The 23520-nt window shown below is 47.7% G+C and overlaps 2 protein-coding genes and 1 pseudogene across 7 annotated transcripts in view; 2 read left to right on the top strand and 1 right to left on the bottom strand.

Annotated features, from left to right (window-relative positions):
- Positions 1-883: 883 nt before the first annotated feature.
- LOC308555097 (splicing factor 3B subunit 6-like) lies at positions 884-1518 on the top strand (annotated as a pseudogene). Its single transcript has 2 exons — positions 884-1079; positions 1348-1518. The product of its transcript is annotated as a splicing factor 3B subunit 6-like (transcript).
- Positions 1519-10323: 8805 nt separating this feature from the next.
- DNASE1 (deoxyribonuclease 1) lies at positions 10324-14381 on the top strand. 5 transcript variants are annotated; one of them, XR_013998476.1, is made up of 9 exons: positions 10324-10699; positions 11138-11285; positions 11581-11669; positions 11848-11931; positions 12267-12382; positions 12682-12794; positions 12908-13024; positions 13578-13674; positions 13922-14372. XR_013998476.1 is itself a non-coding variant. In XM_081132924.1 (9 exons), the coding sequence occupies exons 1-9, from the start codon at positions 10395-10397 to the stop codon at positions 13973-13975; spliced, it is 1161 nt and encodes a 386-aa protein (XP_080989050.1). In that variant the 5' UTR covers positions 10324-10394; the 3' UTR covers positions 13976-14375. The 5 variants fall into 5 exon arrangements, 4 of the variants coding, with proteins under 4 accessions (XP_080989050.1, XP_080989052.1, XP_080989053.1 ...); XM_081132924.1 differs by having other exon boundaries at positions 12870-13024; positions 13922-14375; XM_081132927.1 differs by lacking the exon at positions 11581-11669 and having other exon boundaries at positions 10526-10699; positions 12870-13024; positions 13922-14375.
- The window catches only part of TRAP1 (TNF receptor associated protein 1), a 49721-nt gene continuing 40515 nt past the window's right edge, over positions 14315-23520 (bottom strand). The window contains exons 13-18 of the mRNA XM_081132923.1: positions 21352-21537; positions 20763-20901; positions 20195-20280; positions 18482-18627; positions 14821-14893; positions 14315-14606 (exon numbers count right to left, since the gene is read on the bottom strand). Of these exons, the coding sequence (XP_080989049.1) occupies positions 14505-14606; positions 14821-14893; positions 18482-18627; positions 20195-20280; positions 20763-20901; positions 21352-21537 (732 nt within the window). The 3' untranslated portion in view covers positions 14315-14504. The remainder of the gene's footprint in view (positions 14607-14820; positions 14894-18481; positions 18628-20194; positions 20281-20762; positions 20902-21351; positions 21538-23520) is intronic.

A 23520-nucleotide genomic window follows, 5' to 3' on the forward strand; every position in this document is an offset into this window, starting at 1 on the left:
GATCTGCAGAATCACTCCAGCAGCCACGACTCAGAGGGGAGCTCAAGAAGGTAAGCCCTACTTCCTGCACTGGCTTTTCCCCTCAGGGCTGGGCACAGGTGGCTGCTAAGAGGCCGAGAAGCTAGAGGAGCTCCACACAATTTTGCAGGGCTGGGAAGACCAAGCTGGGGTTTGGGCCTGCTGAGGAATCGGGACCTGAGGGCTGAGATTCCTGTAAGGAAGGAGGCCAAAGAGGTGAAGTTGACGGCAGCAGTTTTCTCTTCAGGCATTTGCTAATGACTCTGCTTAGGCAAGAGAAGCAGAAAGTGGCTGAAAAGCAGAATAGGATTTTTGGCAGTTTCATGGTGCTAGGGAATTGTTTAGGGCCTGTCAAGTAGGAATGACCCTAAGAAATATGCCAGACTCTCAGCTGGGACCTTTGGGGGTGGTACTATGGGAGTGAGGGCAAGCCATTGTGGACTTCATAAGGACTGCAGATGAGCTCAGTTTCAGCTGAGTCCCCGACTGGCCTGTGGCAGCCTGTCTCTCTGCTGTTCACCCTGGAGGGAGACATTATCCTGATTCTCCACCATTCTAACACAATGCCTGACAGTCAAGTCACTAGGCATACTAAGAAACAGGACTGGGGGTGGGGGGAGGTAATAGATCCACCGGAGATTAAGATATTGGAGCTATCACACATGGACTTCAGAATATCTGATTAGCATAATAAAGTAAATAAATAAGATGGAGTGTTTCACAGAGAATTGGAATTCATAAAAAATTAAAATTCTAAAATGAAAGTACCATAACTGACACCTTGTTGAGCTCAAAGCTGAGTGAGCTCCAGAGGGGTAAGGAGCAATTCCAGTGTTTGCTGCAGTAACCTCATCAGCCTGCCGCAATGGCAATGCAAGCGCCCAAGAGGGCAAACATTCAGCTTCTACCTGAAGTAAATCAGGTTTTATATATAAAACATTTGTCTTATAAAATCACAGCTGAATGAATGTATGATATATTTGGGAAATACAGACCTATTCGTCAAATCAGAATGGGGAACACACCTGAAACTAGGGAAACAGCTCATAGGGTCTATGAAGATGTCCTTTTTTTTTTTTTTTAACTCCTCACCCAAGGATATGTTTTTATTGATTTTAGAGAGAAAGGGAGGGAGAAGGTAGAAGGGGGAGGGAGAGAGAGAGGAACATCAATATAAGAGAAACATTAATTGGTTGACTCCTGTCCCTCCCTACTGGTGATCGAACCCACAACCTGAGTATGTGCCCTGACCTAGGATTAAACCCACAATTCTTTGGTGCATGGGACAATGCTCCAACCAACTGAGCCACACTGGCCAGACCTGAGAAGATGTCTTTGATGCCAAGAATGCTTGTGATCACCTGTCGGGATTCAGTTTGTAAGAACCTCATGGTTTTGTACTGTCATGCCAAAAGAGCATTTCAGAAGATGGACACAAAGGAGAAACAGTTGAAGCTTCTCAAGGAGAAATATGGCATCAACATAGATCCATCAAAGTAAGTATTTTCTGCATTTTCATTTTGAACTGAAACCCCATAAATCACCACCACTGCCCTTTTTAAACTTTCAATTAATAGGAATATTGTGATTTCTTATTTGAGGTTCAAAATGACTTGCTTGAAACTGGGATACATGTTAGAATATATTATTAGTAAACTTGTAGCTTTTTGTAAAACATGTCAGTGTTTTCTCTTGAACTTTCCCATCCTGTTTGATACCAGGAGGGGAAAAACAGAAGTTGAACCATATCAAGAATTCTTTGGTGGTAGGTAGTCCTGGAGCCTGAGCTTCTTGAGAGCAGTGACCTATTTGTATTCTTTTTTTGTTTTTTAAAGTTTATATCTTTCTTTTTTTATATATATATCTTTATTGATTTCAGAGAGAGGAAAGGAGAGACAGACACAGAGAGAAACATCAATGATGAGAGAGTCATTGGGGATCGAGCCCGCAACCCGGGCATGTGCCCTGACCAGGAATCGAACCCTGATTACCTGGATCCTAGGTCGACGTTCAACCGCTGAGCCACGCCCAGCCGGGCCCTATTTGTATTCTTAATGCATCCAGTGTTGATCCAGTGCTCAGCCTTCAGAGAACTTGTGAGAGGGTTGTCATTTATTGAATATCTATTAATATTGAAATCTTCATAATAATTCAGTGAAGGTAGATATCTCCATTTTGTAGATAAGGAAACCAAAGTGCATTGTGTTGGCTGAATGAATACAATGCTTACATTAAAAAAAAAATAGGTGTGGCATCTTGGCCTCTTTGCACCGTCCAGACACTGCACAGGCTGCCAGCACCATGAAGATCTGGACTTTGAAGCATGTCTTTGACTACCTGTGGGGAACTGTTATAACAGCTGCAATGCAGAAATTCCCAAACCCTATGAATCCAGGCATGGTTGAAGTTGATGTATTGGACAGAAATAGAGATCTTTCTGGAAAGTTACACAGCCATAGACTTCTCAGCACAGAGTGGGGACTGCCTTCCATTGTGAAATCTTTTATTGGTGCAGCAAAACCAAAACATATGTGGAATAATATTCTGTAGTTCATCCTGTAGAGAAAACAATGGAACTTAAATCCACTAATATTCTGTTTATAAATATGATTTCAGTAGATGAGAGACTTAAATATAAACCACATCCTCAGGACCCAGAAAAAACTGTTTTGACCCAAGACGCCATAATCACGGTGAAAGTAGTTTTTTCAAAGGGCTGATGGCAAGTACGCTATCTTCAAATGCTAATAACTGCATAGAGTGCCAGGAGAGAGTGGCCGAAGAATTCAGGACCAGATATGACCCAGGAGATTACTGTTTGATTCCTGGTTGGGGCACATGCCTGGGTTGCAGGCTCAATCCTCAGCAGAGGCATGCAGAAGGCAGCCGATCAATGACTCTCTCATCATTGATGTTTCTATCTCTCTCTCCCTGTCCTTCCTTCTCTCTGAAATCAATAAAGATAGATTTTTTAAAAAATAAAATGTAATATGGACATAAAAGGAAAAAAAGGATTTGACCTCACCCTCAAAAGGAGATTACTGTAATCATGAAATAAGTGAAACATCACTGCCATTTAATTGTAGATTCTTTTGAGAACACTTTTTGTATACCAAATCAAAGTTGATAGATCAAAAAAATAAACTAAAATTCAGTAGGTGGATTTACCAGCAGTGAGAGACAGCTGAAAAGGGGCTCAGTGAACTAGAAGACAGATGAATAGTAAATGTTCCTGCAAGCACCTGTGTGACCAGCTGGCAGTCTGGCCCCTCAGAATCCTGCTCACCCCTTCTGTAGAACCTCAGCCTTCGGTGGAGAGTGGGTGCTGATGAGAAGTCTTTTTATGCTTGGGAGAGACAAAAAGGGTGTTGGAAATTTGGAGAACTTTTTCTATCACAACCTTGTTGGAAACATTACTAGCACATTGGGAGTTCAGTCTAATTTCTGTGATGAATGAAATCTTTAAGGGCCTTGGGTTTATTATAAGGAACACAAGTGTGTTTGTACTCATGGTCTAAAGCTAAAAGTGTGCTAACTTCTGAATGTAGAGTGCAGAAAAGTAGCATTGAGGGGCAGGGTGGTTGGGGAACCAGTAGAGGCTTGTCTGTGATTTGCAGAAGGGGCACATACGTTGTTGTTCAGGCCTCATGTTCTGTGGAACTCGAGTGCTGCCTGTTCCATTGACATGCTGGGCACAGGCGTGGCTGGAGGTGAGGAAGCGGGCTGCTGCTGAGCGTGACTGTGAAGCTGTTTTGGATTGTAGCAATTCAGACCTCTCTCCTGAGAAATTTTCCATCCTGGGTTAATGGTTTCTTTATAATGAACAGAAATAAATTCATGAGGGCTGGTGATTTGTGGCTGGACCAAGGCCAGTGTGCTGAGTTGAGAGATGACTACTGACCCAAACAGGTTGACAGGGATTAAAGCAATGTCACAGCAAAGACATCTGTTTCTCTGTAGTAAAAGATAGAAGTCCCTTTGCCCTCTAAAATGCTATCTGTAGGGTTAATGAACACTACTCCTGAGGGGACAGGAGGAATCATGGGTGGAGCCTGGCTGAAGGGGGCCATGCTTATGGGGCCACAACAGCCATCAGCTCCTGGGAGCTTCTGGTGAGCTTAAGCCAGGTGCCCAGAGGCCACTTGGATGCCCTGTAGTGTCCCTTGTGCTTCAGGACAGGAGGCTGTGCTGTGTTCCCTCAGGAGGGTCCATGAGGAAGGGAAGTTCTCTCTATGAGGCCAGGAAGGCTGCCCAAAATGGTGGGGAGCAGGTGGTAAGCACATACATCACTGCATTCAGCTTTTGTCTATGGAGTGCCTCCTGTGTTCCAGGCAATGTTTTAGGCATGAGGCAGTTTCATGGACAAGATGGATAAGGTCCCTGCTCCGTGGGGCTTGTGTTCTATAAGAGGCTGGCCTTAAATGAGTATAAACAAGTAAGAACAAATACATTAAAGAAAAGAAGTGATAAGGGTCATGATAAATGACACTGGGAGCATGTGGATGGGGAAAGAAGAACCTCCCTGAAGAAGTCACATTTGAGCTGAAATGGGAATGACAAGGTGGCTCTGGCTCTCCAGGCCAAGTGGAAGCCCTGAGCTAGAATTGCTTGTGTCTTGGTAGGCACCATCTTTCATCTTAAGGACAATGAGAAACCGATGACAGATTTTTAAGCAAGGGAATGACATGATCTAATTACACATTCACAAGATGTGCTAGGTGACCACTGGGAGGCTTTGTGTGTATTCAGGGAAGAACCAGTGTGGTGGCTGCAGAACCTGGAGGAGTGCAGACTCAGGGTGCATTTGGGGGCAGGGCTGAGGGAAAGTGGGGACCCAGACAACTATTGGGTATCTAATCATCTGGATGGAGGCCAGGCCATAGTGGGAGTGCAACCAGAGACTCAGTCTGAAGTCTGGTTTTGCTGCGAGAAGTTTAAAAAGCCTATTGGAGTCGAGTGGAGATATCCCAGCTGTGGCTAGAATCAGGGACGAGGTTCCACCTCAGAAGAGAGTCAGGACTATTTCCTTAGCAGGTAGAAAACCACTGACCCTCAGGATTTGACAGCTTATCATTGTCTATCAACCCACAATTTATGACAATTTGAAATCTTTTCTTACTCTCCACATCCATTTTGCCACCAGTTCTGCAGCTCTCCCCACCTTGCCATCCCTTCTGTTCTTACTGCCCTTGTCCCTCACCCCAAGCCAACCTGCTCACCTTCCCTCTTCCTAAGCCCAGCCCTGATCCTCACAGTGACCAGAGGCTCTTTCTAATGTGCAGAATTGGGCATTTAAAACATTTTGAGTGATTTCATTTTTAATATTAACTTTTTGTTACCCCATTTTTAAATGATGCACTGTATTCAGTTGCATGGCTTGTAAAAATTTTGATTTAATTAAAAATGTCAACATATTCAAAAATAGGGACTAGTATAATGAACCTTCATATACTCACTACCCAGTTTCAGGGCCAATGTTTTGAAGCAAATCCCAGACATTGTATTATTTCATCCTTAAATATTTCAGTGTGACATTGAAATAACCATAATGCTATTACCACATTACCAAACCTAAAAATCTAATAACTTCATTATTTACCAGATCAGTGTTTGAATTTCCCTAATTGCATCTTAAATGATTTGTTTGTTAAGCAAGGATTTTTTAAATGGTCAAAGAATTTATTGTTTTACAGGATCCTGATGAGGATCACATTGCATTTAGTGATATATCTCAAGGTTCTTTTCTTTTTTTAAAAAAATATATCTTTATTGATTTCAGAGAGAGGAAAGGGGAGGGAGAGAGAAAGATAGAAACATCAATGATGAGAGAGTCATTGATCGAGCCCACAGCCCGGGCATGTGCCCTGACCGGGAATCGATCCCCGATCGCCTGGATCCTAGGTCGATGCTCAACCGCTGAGCTACGCCCGGCCGGGCAAGGTTCTTTTTAATCTGTTAATGTCTCCTCTTTTCTCTTTTTTTTTTTCTCTTGAAATTTGATGGTGAGACCATCCTTAGTCCTGTAGTTTCCCACAGTCTGGATTGTGCTGTGTCCCCATAATGCTGGTGACCATGAGCCTCTGCCCCTAGAGGCTTGCTCAGATTTATGACGGCCTTGGCAAGCTTCTTCCTAAGTGTTGTTGTGTTCTCTGATCTGGAGGCTGGTTGTAGTCATTGGTAATCCTTGTCTAGGTGAAGGGTTGCAAATTGTTGAGCCTCAAATTCTAGCAGTCCTTCCTTATTGTTTAGCTGGAATACTCCTCCGTACAGAGAAATTTGTCTCAGTGGTGCCATGTACATAGGAAAGGCAGGGCAGGTTCTTAATTCTTTGACTTAGTTTGCCAGTTTGCAGAATAACAAGTTGGCTCCCTTGTATCTATCTCCCAAAGGTGACCGATGAATTTTTTACATCAGTATGAACTCTCATGCATTTAAACATGATTGAGATGTTTAATCTATTTAAGTTTGTAGTTTTGAAATTATTCATCTCATTAGCAGTGTATAGACTTGAAATTTTCTTTGTGGCAGGTATTTAATATGTTGTAAACGATGAAGTCCAGAAGAGAAGGTCTATCAGTATAATAAGATATATGACATAGTAATGCAGGCATACATACCCCTTACGTATGTTAAATTCCAAACAGTCTCAGTTCAGACGCCTCTACTTAACGTTCAGTATTTTAAGGGACCACAGGCCAAAAGAAATATCTAACAGTTTCACTTTTTAGATAAGTCCAAACAACTTAGTAAGTATTTATGTCCTAGCTACTTACAGTGGACATTTGGAAAAGTAATACATATAAATTTAAAGAAAAAATTTTTTCATTTCATTTTTAGGTATCCACAATTACTTACAAATGGAATGTGTATACCTGTCGGGTTTTTCTTAAATCTTGGAATCAGATTGGACACTGCCACCCTTGTTTCCTGTTCCACAATAATTTCGCACTGTATTTGCTTTTTCGATAACTACCAGAAACCTAGCTTTGCAGAGACATGAAATCAAAGAAAGTGATGTAGCAAAATACGTTGAAACCATGAGGTGTCAAAAAATGTTGAGAATCACTGTCCCCTCAAAAGTAGAAGTATCCTATGGTGCCAGAGTTCATTGTGGGGTCAAGGGTGCCTCAGCACACTTTTGGGAACCAGAGTTCTGTGCCCCACCCTTTTCTCTCTGCATCTGTAGATGTCCCTCTCCCCTGGGGCATACATTGGTGTGCAGCTGGTCAGTCTCTGCCCCCACAGCTCTCAGGGATGGGTCACAAGGTCTCATGCCCTCTTATTGCTTAAAGCCTGACAACCTGTCCGTCAGGTTTCCCTTGAAGCCATTTGTTCCCAGCCTCAGTGCTTAGAGGATTTTTTCTTTATCCTTTGATTTCAGCCACATCAGAGATCGAGACTGGCTCCAACTTCATTATGATGTGCTGTTTCCCTACCTGTATCTGGACCATGTTTAACCAAAGAGGGTGGCAGACTCTTGGGGTTAATGTAAAAATAGCTCACTGTGATCAGAGAAAGTAGTCTGCTGTCAGTGTCCATTTTCCTACTGATGTGACTTTGAAAAATGCCAGAAGCACCCTTTTCTTCCCTGGCACCCCTCTGCATCTCCAGTGTCGGACCCGGTACAGGTGGAGTATACCCCTGACTCCCACCATTGGTATTGGGCTTGGCCCTCTTGCTGGCTAAGACCAAGAAAATATGGAAAAAAATGGCAATGTGCAAATTCCAAGCTGAAGCATTGTGTATTTGTTTACCCCTATGGAAATTTTCCATTAGATGAGCATGCCCTGGGTAGCTGTAGCCCCTTTAGCCTGGCCCTAGAAGTGGTCCAAGGAACAGAGCCCTCCCAGCTGGTCTGTGGCCTATGAGTGAGAAAAAAATGCATATTGTTGTACACATTGAATTTTGGGGTTGCTTGTTACAAAGCAACAGCTGACTGATAGAAAAGAGATCCATGAGAGAAAGAAGAGTAATGGAAAGACACCACGGGAGAGGGTTATTGTTCTTAGGGATAGGTGGATTTTTAAGGAGATGTGGAATGATTTTTCTGTGGAGTAATGTTATATCCATTGATCCTTAAGAGGAAAGCAGTGATGGTTTTATCCCCTTTTTATAGATGAAGATATTGAGGCACAAAATGGTTGAAGGTTCAGTGGATGAACCTGTTCTGGGCCTCAAATCCCTAAATCCTGGGCTCTTCCCTGGGCTGCGCTGCCTCTCATGCAGGCCCAACTCTGAGGGCAGCCAACATGGCAACAGAGCTTGGCACTTTGTACCAGTGGGGCCAAGGTTGGGACCTTTCTTCTGGCATGTTGGGAAGAGGGCAGGGACAGTGGCTGGGAGCTCCCTCAGAGCAGAAGGGCAGCATTTGGTTCAGAGGAAGGCCCAAGTGCCTACAGACAGGTACCTGAGTCCCATGTACTGAGAACTGGAAGGGCAGGGTACTCGCAGTATGAGCCACGACTGTACTACCTGTGGTCAGTGTTCCATGTCTGGCCAAATACTGGACCAGGCCCCCCTTCTGTGTTTGCTCACATGCTCCCCTCAAAATGTCAGGCAAGTGTGTCCAGGAAAGAAACACATGAAAGAAAGGGATCTAGGCCAGTGTCTTGCTTGGTGGTTGGCATCTGGATTTTGACATGCTTAAAGGTATCCCTGGCCAGTGTGGTTCAATAGATTGGGGCATCATCCTGTACATCAAAAGGTTGTGGGTTCGATTCCTGGTCTGGGCACTTATAGAAGGCAACCAATCGGTTCTCTCTAAGATCGATGTTTCCCTCTCTGTCTCCCCTCTGTCTAAAGTCAATTGTCTCCCCTCTGTCTAAAGTCAATAAGCATATCCTTCAGTGAGGATTTAAAAAAATGAAAGCTATCCCAGTCTTGGGGATTGAAAATGGGAGAATCAGCTGTCAAACCTTTGCAAAAGGCTGCAATGGGGCTCCTGGAAACTTGAGGACCAGGCCACCTGATTTCATCTTACGGATACCTTATGAAGGGACACATGAGCTCATTAGAATTCATGCTGACAGCCAGAGCTGTCAGCATGTTTTCATTACTTCAGTTGGTTCTAGTCTTGTGAGGTTGATTTACCTAATGAACTGCTTTTAATCCCCTCCGCGTCCCCTGCTGCAGGACCAGCAGGCCTGATCTGTGGCACTTTTGTGACTTAGACCTTGGTCCCTACTGACTGCTGCCCTCAAGCTACCCTTGCTCCTAGACCTGTAGCCCCCCTGCAGCCCTGCACCCCTGCACCCACCTTCGTACAGCAAGACCCTTCCAACCCAGAGAGGAACCCGGCTCTCCCCACATGGGGCAGAGCCCCCTTGGATGGGGTGGTGGGCTGCATCATGGCACCCCATGTCCTAATTCCTGGAACCTGTGAACCTGAAACCTGGAATCTGAAACTTAATAGCAAAAAAAGGACTTTGCTGATGTGATTAAGGATCTTGAGATAGGGAGACGGTCCTGGATTATCTGGGAGAACCTTAAATCCAGTCACCTATATCTTTATGAGAGGGGGCAGAGGGAGAATTGACACACAGAGGGCAGCATGAAGATGGAGGCAGAGACTGAAGCGATGTAGCCACAAGCCAGAAACCCCAGGAGTCCCAGGAGCTGAAGAGGCAGGAAGGACCCTCCATAGAGCCTCTGGAGAGAGTGCGGCCTCGCACCACCTTGATTTCAGCTCAGTGAAATGGATTTTGGACTCTGCCCTCTAAAACTGTTAGAGAATAAATTTACTGTTTTAAGCCACCAAGTTTGTGGTGACTTATTACAGCAGCCACAAGAAATGAATACAAATGGGAAAGTCAAGGATTCCAGAAAGAAATGACAGGACCCAAGGCCTATCATGAAACCTCATAGTTGCTGCCTGACAGTGTCCTTGTGACTCGGGTCACCTGTGCCTGGAACCCACAGGCTGTCTTCCTGCCTCAGAATGTTCTCTACTGCCTTGCTGGCCTGGCACCCAAGACCTACAGCTCCCAATGCTGCATCACACATGTACCCCATAGAGCCCCAGCTTCTAGCCAAGGTACCTGCAGCCTTCACAGCTAATAGATTAAGAAGCAGTGGTTGGGATTGCTAAGAGATCTGGTATGCTCCTGGGCCACAGAGTAGTCACCATGGACTCCATTTGCAACATTCAGTGTGGAACCTTGACCACTGGCTCCAAGGTCATCTCAAGTCCTGCAAACCGGAGTAGAGCCAGGACCCCGCCTCTCCAGAGCACACCTGCTCCCCGTCCCTGGGAGAGCAGCATGTGTGAAGGACACATGAGCTTTTGGCCCAATTATTAGACTTTTTAAAACAAAGTGCAAATATCATCAGGTGCTCTTTTTACAGCACCAGGAACCTGTGCCTGTTAAAACAAACACATGCCAACCACTCACCTGTGTGGGAAAGCCACACAGGCAGCGCCACTGTTCTGCGTCCTTCAGGTGATGCCCCTGGAAAGGTCACAGCCACCTAAACCTTTAAAATCCCAGGGGAGACGAGCATTCTATTTGGGGATTCAGCGCTGTAGCAGTTCTGCATGGGCCTCTCAGCTCTGTTTCTTAATAGACTTCCCTTTGCAAATTATTTTTCTTAAAGCAACAAAAGGAGAAAATTGGTATCAAAGAGTATCAATTCCTGGTTCTTGGCAGAATTCCCATCATCTTTGGTGGAAGTCACGTTTCAGGTGAGTGTGTGTAGTGTTCCAAGAGTTGTGTGACTTGTGGCCAGTTGGAGGGTAGGCACCAAGCCCGGGGCCTAGCAGGGTCCCTCTGGGTGACTGGCCAAGCTGGAAAGAGCTCTGGCCAGGTGGGTGCCTCTAGCAGGGAGGGCAGTGAGCCAGGGTCCCACTAGCCCAAGCACCTCCTTAGGCTGGTGACCCTCACAAGGGGCTTGTCTTCTGGTGGGTAGAGAGGTGAGAAGACCCCGGAGTCCCTTCCTTGGTCCTGGTGTCTGGCGCTCTGGGTGCTGGTGAGAGGGCTGAGGCTCACCTGGCTGCTCAGCACTTCACATGAAGAGTTACTCAGCCTTGGGCTCCACCAGCTTCATGTGGCTGGGCCCTGAGGGAAGATGGGGCACTGTCTCTGCTAATTCAGACCCACATGGAATGTCCTTCCTCCTCCAGAATGAAGGGTGCCAGGCTGATGGGGGTGCTGCTCACCTTGGTGGGTGTGCTGCACGTGGCCCTGCCCCTGAGAATAGCAGCCTTCAACATCCAGACTTTTGGGGAGACCAAGATGTCCAATGCCACCCTCTCCAACTACATTGTGCAGGTAGGTCCAGGCCAGCCTATCCCCAAGGAACCCAGGCCCTGGGAACATTGGGCCAATGGTCAGTCCTGAGGTGATCAAATTCTCAGACCTCTGCTCTCAGCCCCCAGTCAGCTGTGGGGACCAGGGCCTTTGTCACTATTGTGGCTGACATCATCAGGCTGCAGGCCAAACTGATGTGAAAGCACCCTGGGAATAGCAGCTTGGCTCCTGCGGGGATTTGGAGTAGGCAGGGCCCAGAAACCCCCATCTCCGCCCAGCCTGTCCCTGCTCAGCACCACTGTGGTCCTGTCCCTAGATCCTGAGTCGCTATGACATTGCCCTGGTCCAAGAAGTCAGAGACAGCCACCTGACAGCCGTGGGGAAGCTGCTGGACAAACTCAATCAGTGCGTGAAGGTGGCAGGGTCCTGGGGAAGCACATGGGGATGGTGACCATCCCTTCATGGCATAGTGCCATAGCCCTGGCTATGCCCCAGGGACACTGATGTGATCAGGAGCCCTGTTGTAGGTTGCAGGATGTCTCCTGTGAGTCCCCTGACTGGTACATTTGTTTTCTCAATTTAGGGATGACCCCAACACCTATCAGTACATAGTCAGTGAGCCACTGGGCCGCAGCAGCTATAAGGAGCGCTACCTCTTCGTGTTCAGGTAAAACCCAGGTGCTGAGACGTGGTTGCCTTCTTCAAGGTCGCGGACAAAAGTGGTGGGGGGATGTCTCATGAGCTTCTCCTCCAGGTGTGGGGGCAAGACCTGGAGGCCACAGAGCAGAGTCCGAGTTGGGCTACCCACCTCCCCAGGTGCTTGCTATGCCCCAAGGCTTCACCACCTGGGCAGGAGGACATGGATGAGGAGCTCTGGGCTGATGGGTCTGTGTGATTCCCAAACTTAGACTGGGCCCCCACCCACCGCAACAGGTGTGTTTAGCAAGTTGAGGCAGTGCCCCCAGCCCCAGGTTAAGCACCCTCTGGCCTGGCCTTCCACAGACCTGACCAGGTGTCAGTGTTGGACAGCTACCAGTATGACGATGGCTGCGAGCCTTGTGGGAACGATACCTTCAGCCGAGAGCCAGCTGTTGTCAAGTTCTCTTCCCCATTCACCCGTGAGTGCTGCTGCCACAGAGGCTCCTCTGCCCTCTGCCCTGCCTGGCCAAGAGGGCCCTATGTGACCCTTCCCAGAACACCTTGAAGACCCACATCATATTATGCCCCTGCCATGCACCCCTTTGGGGAGCTTGGTGCCCTCCCCATCCTTAGTGCTTTGGTCTTATTTAAGTTACTTAGGGAAACGTCCACCCTCTACCCTTTGCCCCAGTACTGTCTCATGTGTCCATCCTCGGACCAGGATTGCCCCCCAACTCTGCCCCCACCTCCTTGCTTAGCATGACCACCTTCTCCACAGAGGTCAAGGAGTTTGCCATCATCCCCCTGCATGCGGCCCCACTGGATGCAGTGTCTGAGATTGACTCTCTCTATGATGTCTACTTGGATGTCCGGCAGAAGTGGGATATAGAGGTGAGGCCCCACACATTGGATTGAGCTCCTAAGGGCCCTGTGTCCCTGGGCCAATCAGCTAGTGTCTCCTGGTAGGACATCATGTTGATGGGTGATTTCAACGCTGGCTGCAGCTATGTGACCCCCTCCCACTGGTCATCCATCCGCCTGCGCACAACCCCCACCTTCCAGTGGCTGATTCCTGACACTAGTGACACCACGGTTACATCCACACACTGTGCCTATGACAGGTGAGCAGGGTCCACGCCCCCAGTGGGTTCTGTAGGCTCAGGGTAGGGATGGGAATACCTCCACAAGCAGCCATGATTTCCATCTCAGCCCAGCTTCAGAAATGGTTCCCAAGACCTTTCAGACATTCACCCTCCTGAGCTTTGGACCCCTTATGAAATACAATAAAGCAGCATTCCTTAATTTTAGGAAAAGCACACGTAGGGATAACACGATGCTAGTGTGCTCCTCTGAGCAGCCTCAGGTATATGGATCAGCCAGTGGTGCCCAGTTTGGGCACACCTAGACCTGAGTCTGGCCAGGTACAAGGCTGGTTGGGGGGGGGGGGGCCTTTCCTGAGCAGGGACACCCCAGGGCCATGTATAGGAGCTGGCTCCTGCAGGTTCCTCATTTGGAGCTGCAACAGCAAAGGCCTGGGCTGGGTGAGGTGCTCAGGTCCCTCAGCTTGTTGGGGGAAGGCTTGTTGGGATGAGCTGGGGGGACCTGCTGGGATCTGAAGTTTAAGTGCATGGAACCAGACAGTGGGCTGAAGGACTTTCATGTCTGGCGCTGCAGGATTGTGGTTGCCGGAGCTCTGCTCCAACATGCCATCGTTCCCGACTCAGCTGGTCCCTTTGACTTCCAGGCCGCATATGGACTGAGCAACCAGACTGTACGTGATTGTTCTTTACAGGCTATAGCTCTAACAGGGGCCTAGGACGCAGGGGTGGAGCGAGATCCCGACCCATGGGACTTTTAGCAATCGCTGCTTTTTTCATTGACTTGAAAGAACCACTTGTCCTCACCCCTGGGAGCCTCTTCCCAGCAGATGTGACAGTGCAGTATCTGGGTGCAAGTCCTGGCCCTCAGGGAGTACTGCCACATGGGCAACCCTGTGCTCAATGCATGTTTCTCCACAGGCCCAAGCCATCAGTGACCATTACCCGGTGGAGGTGACGCTGAAGAGAGCCTGACAAGAGCAGGTCCCAAGGCCCTGGCTGGAGACCTCTAGCTTCTGTAGTTTGCCTGTGGCTGTTCCTGGGGACCTGCACAAAGAACTGAAGATGGCAGCTGGTCCTGTTGTCACATTCAGGTTCTGGGGATGGGGTTTAGGAAACCAGTGTCAGTCCCCTGAGCACAGGGCCAGCACCCCCGCTCTGCGCCCCCACCCTCCTCCCCTTCCTACAGTCCCTCTGACCAGCTTGAGGAAGGGGATGGAAAGTAGGCTTTTTCTCACTGTACCTGTGTCCATCGTAAGCATGGAGTTGTTACCAGAGTAACTTACCCTGTCAGTATGCACACAAAGTCCAACATTTAGATTAAGAAATACCTTTTAATTTAAGTAAATAAAGCTCAAAAGGGGGTGTTCTCATTGGTGGCATCCAGTCATTCCTTCTCGGCTCCTCTTCCCACGGCAGAAGCACACAGTTCCATTGTGACCTCCCCTTGAGCCCTAACACTGCAGGGAAGATGTGGGGCTCTCACAGCTGCTGTGCTTCACCATCAGTGTCGCTCCAGGGCCTTGACAAGCAGGCTGTTCAGGCGGCTCACCATGGGTCGGGGGTCATCGACAAGCCCTGCTGCGATCATGGCGTTCTCATAGATCTGAAAAGCAGAGTGGAACCTCGTTAATGGGAGGGGGACCCTGTCCTAGCTCCAACTTGGGGATATTATAATGCAGAGAGAAGAAAGGAAGAGAGCTGCTCTTTCTTAAAAACTGGGTTTTAGAGGAAACTGAGCTGTCCAACCACAAAGGCAGAATGCAGGCTGGCAGAGGTGGCAGCCCTCTGTTCTTTCAGCCAGTCTCCAGGAGACTCACCTGCTCGACAAGCAGCTGGGCCAGGTCAGGCTCGCTCTCTCTCAGCTGGCTGAGCTTCTTGATCAGCGTGTGCCTGCACAACAGAAACCCCCAGAAGTGAGCTCAGCCAGGCTGTGCACCCAGCACAAGGGCCTCTACCTTCTGAGACGTTGGAGTTATCAAAACATTCAAAAAAGTGTAATAGGACAGTCCAGTATAAAAAAATAAAACACATAAAAAGATGTAAATGATCTTTGACAGATAATATGATTAATTATATACCCAGAGAAACAGGAGTTTTGATATTAGAAAATGCAGTAAGTACCAAAATTAATATAAACTAAACACTGAAGGGGAAAAAAATACGTAAAAAGGCATATATGTCAGTGCTTAAAGAGACTGTAAATTAATCCGTACATATACAATATATATGTGTGTATATTCTTTTATACTTAAAGTTTAATTTTATACCTAAATAATCTAATATAAAATTCATAAATAAAAGTAAATATGGAAGGAAAGAGCCAGAAGCTGGAGGAGAAAGTCCCAGATAACAGTAATTAAACCGTTTAGTTCTGGAAAATGAAAAGGCAACAACTAAGTGCAGAAAAGTCAACAATCTACAGAGTCACACACACATGGGAATTTCATTTGTACCTGATTAAAGATAGCATTTCACAAGAGGGAAAAGACAGGGTAACTGGCCAAAAAACCAATAAGGTTGGATTCCCACCCGATTCTTTAGACCAAAGCAAATTCCAGCAAGATCAAATGTTAAATGTAAAAATTTAGAAGAAAACGGAAGAAATGTTTTATAATCTCAGAAGGAAAAGCCTTCCCAAGCAAAGCACAAACCCAGAAGTCAAAAAGAAATTATATAACTGGCAACATAAAAATTGGAAATTTTTTTTCTGCACAGGAAAAAATACCATAAATATAGTGTCTGACCTTACTCATAAGAAATATACATCAAAATTATAATTTTTCACTTATGAGAATGGCAAAAATTGAGAAGATTGCTAAAACTGAAGGCATTGGGGAAACAAATTTGTCTAACTGCTACAGAGGACAGCTGGAGTCTATAAAAATTAAACATGGATGGTGCTCTGAGACTTAGTACTTCCCTTTCCTCATAGCACTATTTATGAACACTTTTTAAAAAGCAAGTGGCTCAGCTGGTTGAGCATCATGCCATGCACTGAAAGGTCCCCAGTCCCATTCCCAGTCAGAGTGCATGCCTAGTTTGGGTTTGGTCCCTGGTCGGGGTGCATATAGGAGACAACTGATCTGTCTCCCTCCCTCCCCCTCTCCCTTCCTCTCTCAAATATCAACAAAAACTTTTTTTAAAAAAAAAGAAAAAGCAAGGTGAGGGCCCCTGTATAGCAAGTTACTGCTTGTGTAACAGAGGAAGCCACAGATGAATCTGCACACACACAGTATCTTTGTATTGGGTACAAAGGTAGGAGGGAAATTTCACTATAAACTTTGATTCTTTTGAATTCTCAGCCATGTGAACTTACTACCAGTGTTAAAAGCAAATAGCCATAAAAAAAAGTCTCTTGGCAACAGAAACAAGCACTTCTGCACCATTCTTATGGAACTACTTTTGTGCCAGAACTGGTTAAATTGAGTGGGTGTCCAGTTGGCATCAGCATCCATCTTCATCAGGGACTCAGCTGGAAGCCGCATTCCTTCCTGGGGAGGGAGGCACACACATCACGCAAACTGGAACAGCTCTATGGAAAGGTGTTTGACATGCTGCATGACCAGCCACAAGCCAGTTTAACATCTTTCACCCAGTACCATGTCTAGTCATTTGGTTCAGAAAATGTAAAAGGCACTTCCCCCTACTCCCCAGTAGTTTATGAAAAAATTTATGGTTATAAAACAACATGGAAAAATACTTATGATAAAATGATAAATGAAAAAATTTGACATGTACTATAAAAGAACCCACAAAATATGAGATAAAAGTCCAAAAGAAAATATAACAAATCGGCTATAGTGGATTGTGAGGGATAATATTACGGATTTTGTTTAAATTTAACATTTTTGGTGAATTGTTTAATTTCATTTAAAAATTATTGCTGTATACAAAGTCAATTTAAAAAACAAACAAACCTGTCTTCAATAGTTAGAAAATGAAATTTCCAAATATCCAAGAAATACGACACATCAAAGAGTAACTATAAGAAAATGTATAGGAACTCTACAGAAAACATGTTACCAAAAGACATTAAATAAGACCTAGTAAATATATACTGTGTACATGGGTGGAAAAAACTGATCATAAAGATACTAACTCTTGAAATTATATACAAGTGAGGACCTAGAGTAGCCAAGACATCCTTGAAGGAAAACAAAGGGAGCAATCGCTTACTGAAAGCAGAGGAGTGGGGGAAACGGAGCACAGTACTGCTCAAGACAGACCAACAGACCGGACGGACCTGTACCCGAGGGACGGAGAAGCCATGTGGGTTGCTGGGGAGGTGGACAAAATACATTCATGGTTCTGGTGAGAGGTTTCTTTTTTTTAATCCTCACCCGGGGATATTTTTCCATTGCTCTTCAGAGAGAGTGGAAGGGAGGGAGAGAGAGACAGGAACATCCATGCGAAAGAGACATATCGATTGGCTGCCTTCCACATGTGCCCCGACCAGGGCCAGGGATCGAGCCTGCAACTGAGGCACATGCCCTTGGCCAAAATCGAACCCAGGACCCTTTAGTCCACAGGCCTCGCTCTAACCACTGAGAAAACCGGATATGGCTGGTGATAGGTACTCTAACAAAAGTTTATGAATTTGATTATATTAAAATTGAGAACTTCTCATCAAAAGACACCTTAATACAGGTTAAAAAGAGTGGGAAGAGAGATCTGCAACTGATAAAGTGTATAATAAAACTATAAATCAATTTTTAAAAAAACCCAACAGGAAAAAAAATAGTCTTATAAGATGTGTCATGAGAAAGCCAAGGCCAAGGCCTTAAGTAAAAGTAGGGACCTGTGGGTTCTCGTGCTCTGCTGAGGGGAGCTGGCACCAGCATGCTGGAAGCAACTGGGCATGACGTAGCCCAGCTAAGCATATGGTAGTTTCACACCTGGGCACACATCTGGGAGAAACTCATATACGCACATGTCAGAGAGGGACAAGAATGTTCAGAGCAACCTGTTCCCCAACAGCTCCAAACAGAAACTACCCGAATGTCGGTCAAAACAGAACAACTAATTGTGCTGAGGCAGACTGAATCCATGAATATTACTCAGCTACAAAAACAAACCACAGCCACCCTCCACAGGGACAGAGGTCTCTCACACTGAGAGAAGAAAGTAAGACTTCACATAAACAGGCAAAACTAAGCTTGTTAAGGGTGCACAGACCATAAAGCAAAGCAATGATTATCACAAAAGTCAGGACTACAGTTACCTGAGAGGGACAAAATTCTAATGGTAAGAAAATGGAGAGCATCCGAGGGCCATCAAGGTTCCATTTTTTATTTACCTTACATGGGTATAGTTTAAAGTTAAATTGAATAGTTTAATTACATGGGTACTATATTTATAAGCTTTATAAACTTTTCTTGTATGTTATGAATAAAAACACAATTTTAAAGGAGTACCTGGCAGTCAGAAGCAAGCATGCTGTTCCTGGGCATCGAGGGCCCAAGGGGCCGGCAGCCTTACCTGGGGTTGATCTCCAGGGTGGGCTGTAAGAGCTGAGCGCGCTCCTCCTGGGTCTTGGCCAGCTGCTGCATGCGCAGGAAGTGCCGGGCAGCCCCCATCTCCAGCACGGTGACCATGGCAGGGTGGGTGTCCAGTCGAAGAGTCACCTGTAAGCAAGGCCAGAGATCAGGCATGAGAGGGACCCTGGGCTGAGGAATCCTGCAGTGAGGGACCCTGGCTGGCAGTCTTGAACCAAGTGTGAAATCTCCCCAGATGACAAGGCAGAACATAGGTCTCCAGGGACAAACCCTCAGACCTCCCTCCTAATCATCCACTAATGAGGAGGGAGCCTGAACTGCTGCCGGCACCAAGTTCCTGGAACTGCATCCTGCTTGGGGCACCCTTCTTCTACCCCCGCAAAGCCACCAGTTTCTAATGTGTCAATTACTGTCCAAGGTCCATCTCACCTGGTTAGTTATCTGGACCTCTATCCTCCACAGGGGCCACTTCCAAGACCTACAGCAACTAAGACCACCTACGCCTGGCTGTTCCATTTCCTCAGGTCCAGCCTCTCCCCACGTCTGTCTGCAGTCCCTTCCCTCAGTCCTGTCCCTCTAGATGACTGGAGCCTTCTTCCTGCAGACATCCCTCTCATCTACCCCCTTTCTGTGGCTCCCTATGGCCTGACTTCATAATGAATACATTTTTCCCAGCAAATGGTCACAACCCCCCCTCCCTGACCAGGCCTTCCCCTTAGCCCACCCCACAGGCTTCTGGCCTCCTGACTCACACCAGAGACTCTAAGCCTGCTGGGCCCATGGCGCACCCTTCCTGGCAGCATGGTACTGAGAGGAGCCTGAGCTCCAACTCAAATCCAGCTCCATGACATCCCAGCTGGGGATGTACTCCTGTCTTTCACAGGATGAGCATAATTCTACCTCCCTCATAGTCACCTGAGGCTTAAATGAGTCTATTGTAAAGAGTGGACACGTGAGTTGCACAGAGAAATCCCAGCTGCATGCCTTGGTTCTCAATGCTTCCTACCAGAAGCTCTCTCGATCTGTGCCCATCCTTTCCCCTCAGAGTCATGCTGTTAACTCCTACAGAGCCACCCGAGCCCATCCTCTTCTGCTCTTGGCCATCCACACCCTGCGCACCTGCCCGTCCCTTGGGTCGACTCCTGGACTGTTCCTGAGCCAGTGAGCCTGCACTGGATACCTGTTCTCTGGTGGCTGGCTTTCTCTGTAGTTCTGAGCTGGACCTGTCTGTTTCTAGCTCTCTGAAGCCCTTCCCCCAGTAAGAACTCCAGCTGGACTGAGCTCCCAAGGGCTGGGGTGGAACCCCTTGTGTCCTATGCCACCACAGCTCCTCTGGAGCCTAGACCAGGATGGCTTTGGGGTGGCCAGCTGGGGACCCCTCTTCTCTGCTTCTGCTTGCCCACCAGGCCACTGGCTGCTCACCTTTCACGCTCAGTTCCCACCTGCTCCATAAAGTGGAGGAAACAAGCCAGCCAAGCTTGCCTGTCCTGCCCCATCAACACCTCTGGGCACACGTGGCTACACATGTAAGCTCATACGCAGAAGCAGTAGTGACACGCCTGGTCTCTTGTGTCACGGCTTCAACTGCCACTGGGAGAAGTCCCACCAGGCCAGCAACTCAGAGCCAGCAGGCTAGCCAGCTGTGTGGTCACGAGCCATGGGAGCCGAGCAGTGGCCTGTCTCCAGAAGACCTCACCTTCACATTGGTGACACGCGGCCCCAGTGCATTTCTCATCCAGGCCATCAGGTCCTCCATCTCCTTTTCTGACAGGCGGTCATCAGCTTGAGGAGAGAAGGAAGTGAGTTCAGAGGCCATCTCCACAATTCCCACCTCATTCCCACTAGGGGCCTGAAATGTTGACAAACCAATGCCAAGTTTCCAACAGCCCCACCCCCACCCGTCCCTGGGCGCAGGCGCAAAGAAGCCACCAGAGATGCTTTCCATCTAAAATCCAGCCAATAAAATTGAACTGCAGAAGGACTTTTTTGATTGCCCTGAGCCACATATGGTTTTGTTACAGCTTTAAAAAGATACTTTTGGATTCTCTTAGGAAGCCAACGAGGGAAGGGGCACTGGAGAGGGCACTGGAAACATTTTCTGTTAATCATTAAGGTGTTCCTAGCAGCTGCTTTTGTGCAGGCTGGTAACGCCAGACAGAAAATCCCTCTAAACCCATGTTGCAGGACAGAAAAGGACTTGCAGCAGAGTGTCAGCCCCTGGGCTGTCCCATCCTCACCTGTGCCCAGAAAGGGATAGAACCAACCTGGGGACCTGTCCTCAAACTTCTCCTCCTTGTAGTGATCGACAACGATGTCCGTTTCCACAGATATGAGCTTCTTCTTGTCAAACTCACGAAGGTGAAGCAAGGTCAGCTCATCAAACTGCTCATAGCAGAAGAGAACCTGTGAGGGCCCAAGAACATCTCCATCAGGCTTGGAGAAGACTCCACCCATGACAGAGAGAGGGTCATGGGAGTGAGGGCTGCAGGCTGGGCCCCAAGTCCTTGGAAGAGCCACACCGGATGCTGCTGGGGCTTCCTGGGATTACCAGAGGGTGGGAAGGGAGACTCTGGCTGTGTCTTAGTAGTAGAAACAGTGACTCTACCTATAGAGAGAGCCCCATGTCACCTTCTATAGAGACACACAAACTAGATGGCAGACTTCAGCCTGGACTTCTGTGCCCCTGGATGTTAAATCACACGGCTTGGCTTTCCCAAGTCCTGGGCACATTCAGCCATTTTCCACTAAGCATAGAGACACCCCCCCACCCCCAGCTTGGGTGCTCAGACCCCAACTTCTCTGACCTGGCCCCAGCAGCCTGTAGGGTCGCAGCCTACCCCATTGCTCACCCACCTCTGTGTTTTTCTGCTTCATGGCCTCATAGTAGGGTGAGTGCTCAGCCAGGTGCCGGTTGGGGGCGCACAGGTAGTAGATGTTGCGGGTGCCGGCCTGCATGCGGCTGGCATAGTCCATGAGACTGGTCAGCTGCCCAGAGGGCAGTGCCGAGGACTCATATCGCAACAGCTTCGCAATATCCTCCTGAAAACAAAGGGCAGGTCACTGCTCATTCCAGGTCCTCGCTCCGAAAGCCTCTAGAGCAGCTGGGCAGACTTGGGAAGCCTATAGCTAAAGGGAGGAGAGGCTCTGCTCGCTTCACCCCCTGCTGGTGGGCCTACCAGGTTCTGCAGCTGGGGCAGCTCCCACAGAGGCCTGGCCCAGGGATGGCCTCTGAGCGGCTCAACCCCTAGTGGCCATGGTGGACTCTAGTTAGAGTAAGCTCCACATCAAAAGTTCACAGAACCTCAGAGAACACCTTCCACCCCAGGTTGCCCCGGGCATCATGGAGAGGGGCTTTCTGGGCAAGCTGTGTGCACCCTAGGAGTGGGCAGACCCCCCCATGGCAGAGACTGCTCCTGGACCCAGAATCCTCCTTCCCCTCCTAGTCACACTGGGCATGTGGACATGGGTATAAAGTCCACATTTCCCAGCCTTCCTCCAACCAGGTGACTAGTCCTGGCCAATAGGGGGCAAGTGAAAGTGGGATGTACAACTTGGAGAATGGGCCCTTAAAGGAGGGGCTTGTGCTTCTCCTTCCTGTTGGCCGAAATGCAATGTAACTACTGGAGACGTGTTTTTTTGTTGGTATTTTTTTTTAAATCCTCACCCGAGGATATTTTTCCATTGCTTTTCAGATTGGAAGGTGGAGGGAGAGAGAGAGAGACACCAATGTGAGAGAGACACATCGACTGGTTGCCTCTTGTACTTGCCCCAACCAGGGCCACAAATTGAGCCTGCAGCTGAGGTACATGCCCTTGGCTGAAACTGAACCTGGGACCCTTCAGTTCACAGGCCGATGCTCTAACCACGGAAAAAACCGGCCAGGGTTGTTGCTTATATTTTTTGGTTGGTTAATCCTCACCTGAGAATATTTTTCCCATTGACTTTTTTTTTCAGAGAGTGAAAGAAAAGGAGGGAGAGGAAAAGACAGAAACATCAATGTGAGAGAAAGACATCGACTGATTGTCCCCCCCAACACACGCCCCAATTGGGGCCGGGAACTGACCCTGCAACCCAAGTACGTGTCCCTTGACCAGGAATTGTACCTGGGAGCCTCTGGTGCACAGGCTGATGCTCCATCTACTGCGCCACACCAGCCAGGAAGTCTTGATTCCTGGTGGAGCTGCCTGGTAAGGACAGAGAAGCTACAAGCTGGGGGCCTGGATCCCTGACACCAATAGCCTGGATGTGATACAAACTCTGCCCTCTCTATACCACTGATGCATTTATAAGCACAGCACAGACAAGTGTTGGGGACACTGGGAAGAGCTGGGGGGCAGGCATAGGGCTGGGCCCAAATGAAAGAGTGACGTGATAGAGATGAAAGGTGGACAGAAGTTGAAAAACAGGTCAGAACAAGGATGTGGAAACCCACCTGGCGAGTCATGCTCAAATTCAGATGCTGAGCTTGTGCTTATGTACAAGTTATGGGTCTCCATTAACACAAATATACTGAGTTAGTATTTATGAAGCCTCTGTAGTGACCACTCAGCTGCTGTTAACCAACAAAAACGCTGAGAATGAGGGGAGAGTTTAAACAGGCCCATGCCTGGAGCGGTATGAGTTTGCCGAGCACCAGAAATGAGGAGGGTCCAGGGAGGAAGCAGAGTGGGAACCTCAGACTGCCTGGCGGCACTCCAGTCCCACCCTCCCCTACATCCTGAACAACCCCTTGGGAACCTTCCTTCCATGCTGCTGTTCTGGAGCAAAAGATGAAACCCCAACACTGGAACTGACTACTTAATGGGGATGGGTGTCTTTCTGGGGTGATGAAAATGTTCTGGAACGATGTATCAGTGATGTTTACAACCTTGTGAATGTACCAAGTGTCACTGAATTATTCACTTTAACAGGGTGAATTTTACTATGCAAATTATATCGCAGTTGAAAAATGGTCAGCTCTCACTGTGGCTGGTGTTACTCAGTGGTTCGTGTCCACCTGAATACCAAAGGGTTGCAGGTTCA

The sequence above is a fragment of the Miniopterus schreibersii genome (assembly GCF_964146895.1).
Source record: "Miniopterus schreibersii genome assembly, chromosome: 3".
Lineage (NCBI taxonomy): Eukaryota > Metazoa > Chordata > Mammalia > Chiroptera > Miniopteridae > Miniopterus > Miniopterus schreibersii.

Excerpts from the sequence above, each read along its gene's own strand:
- DNASE1 (XM_081132924.1), top strand. The coding sequence starts at position 10,395 with ATGCCAACCACTCACCTGTGTGGGAAAGCCACACAGGCAGCGCCACTG. Across the intron at positions 11,670-11,847 it reads CTGCTGGACAAACTCAATCA|GGATGACCCCAACACCTATC; the intron begins GTGCGTGAAGGT and ends TTCTCAATTTAG. Across the intron at positions 12,383-12,681 it reads GTTCTCTTCCCCATTCACCC|AGGTCAAGGAGTTTGCCATC; the intron begins GTGAGTGCTGCT and ends CCTTCTCCACAG.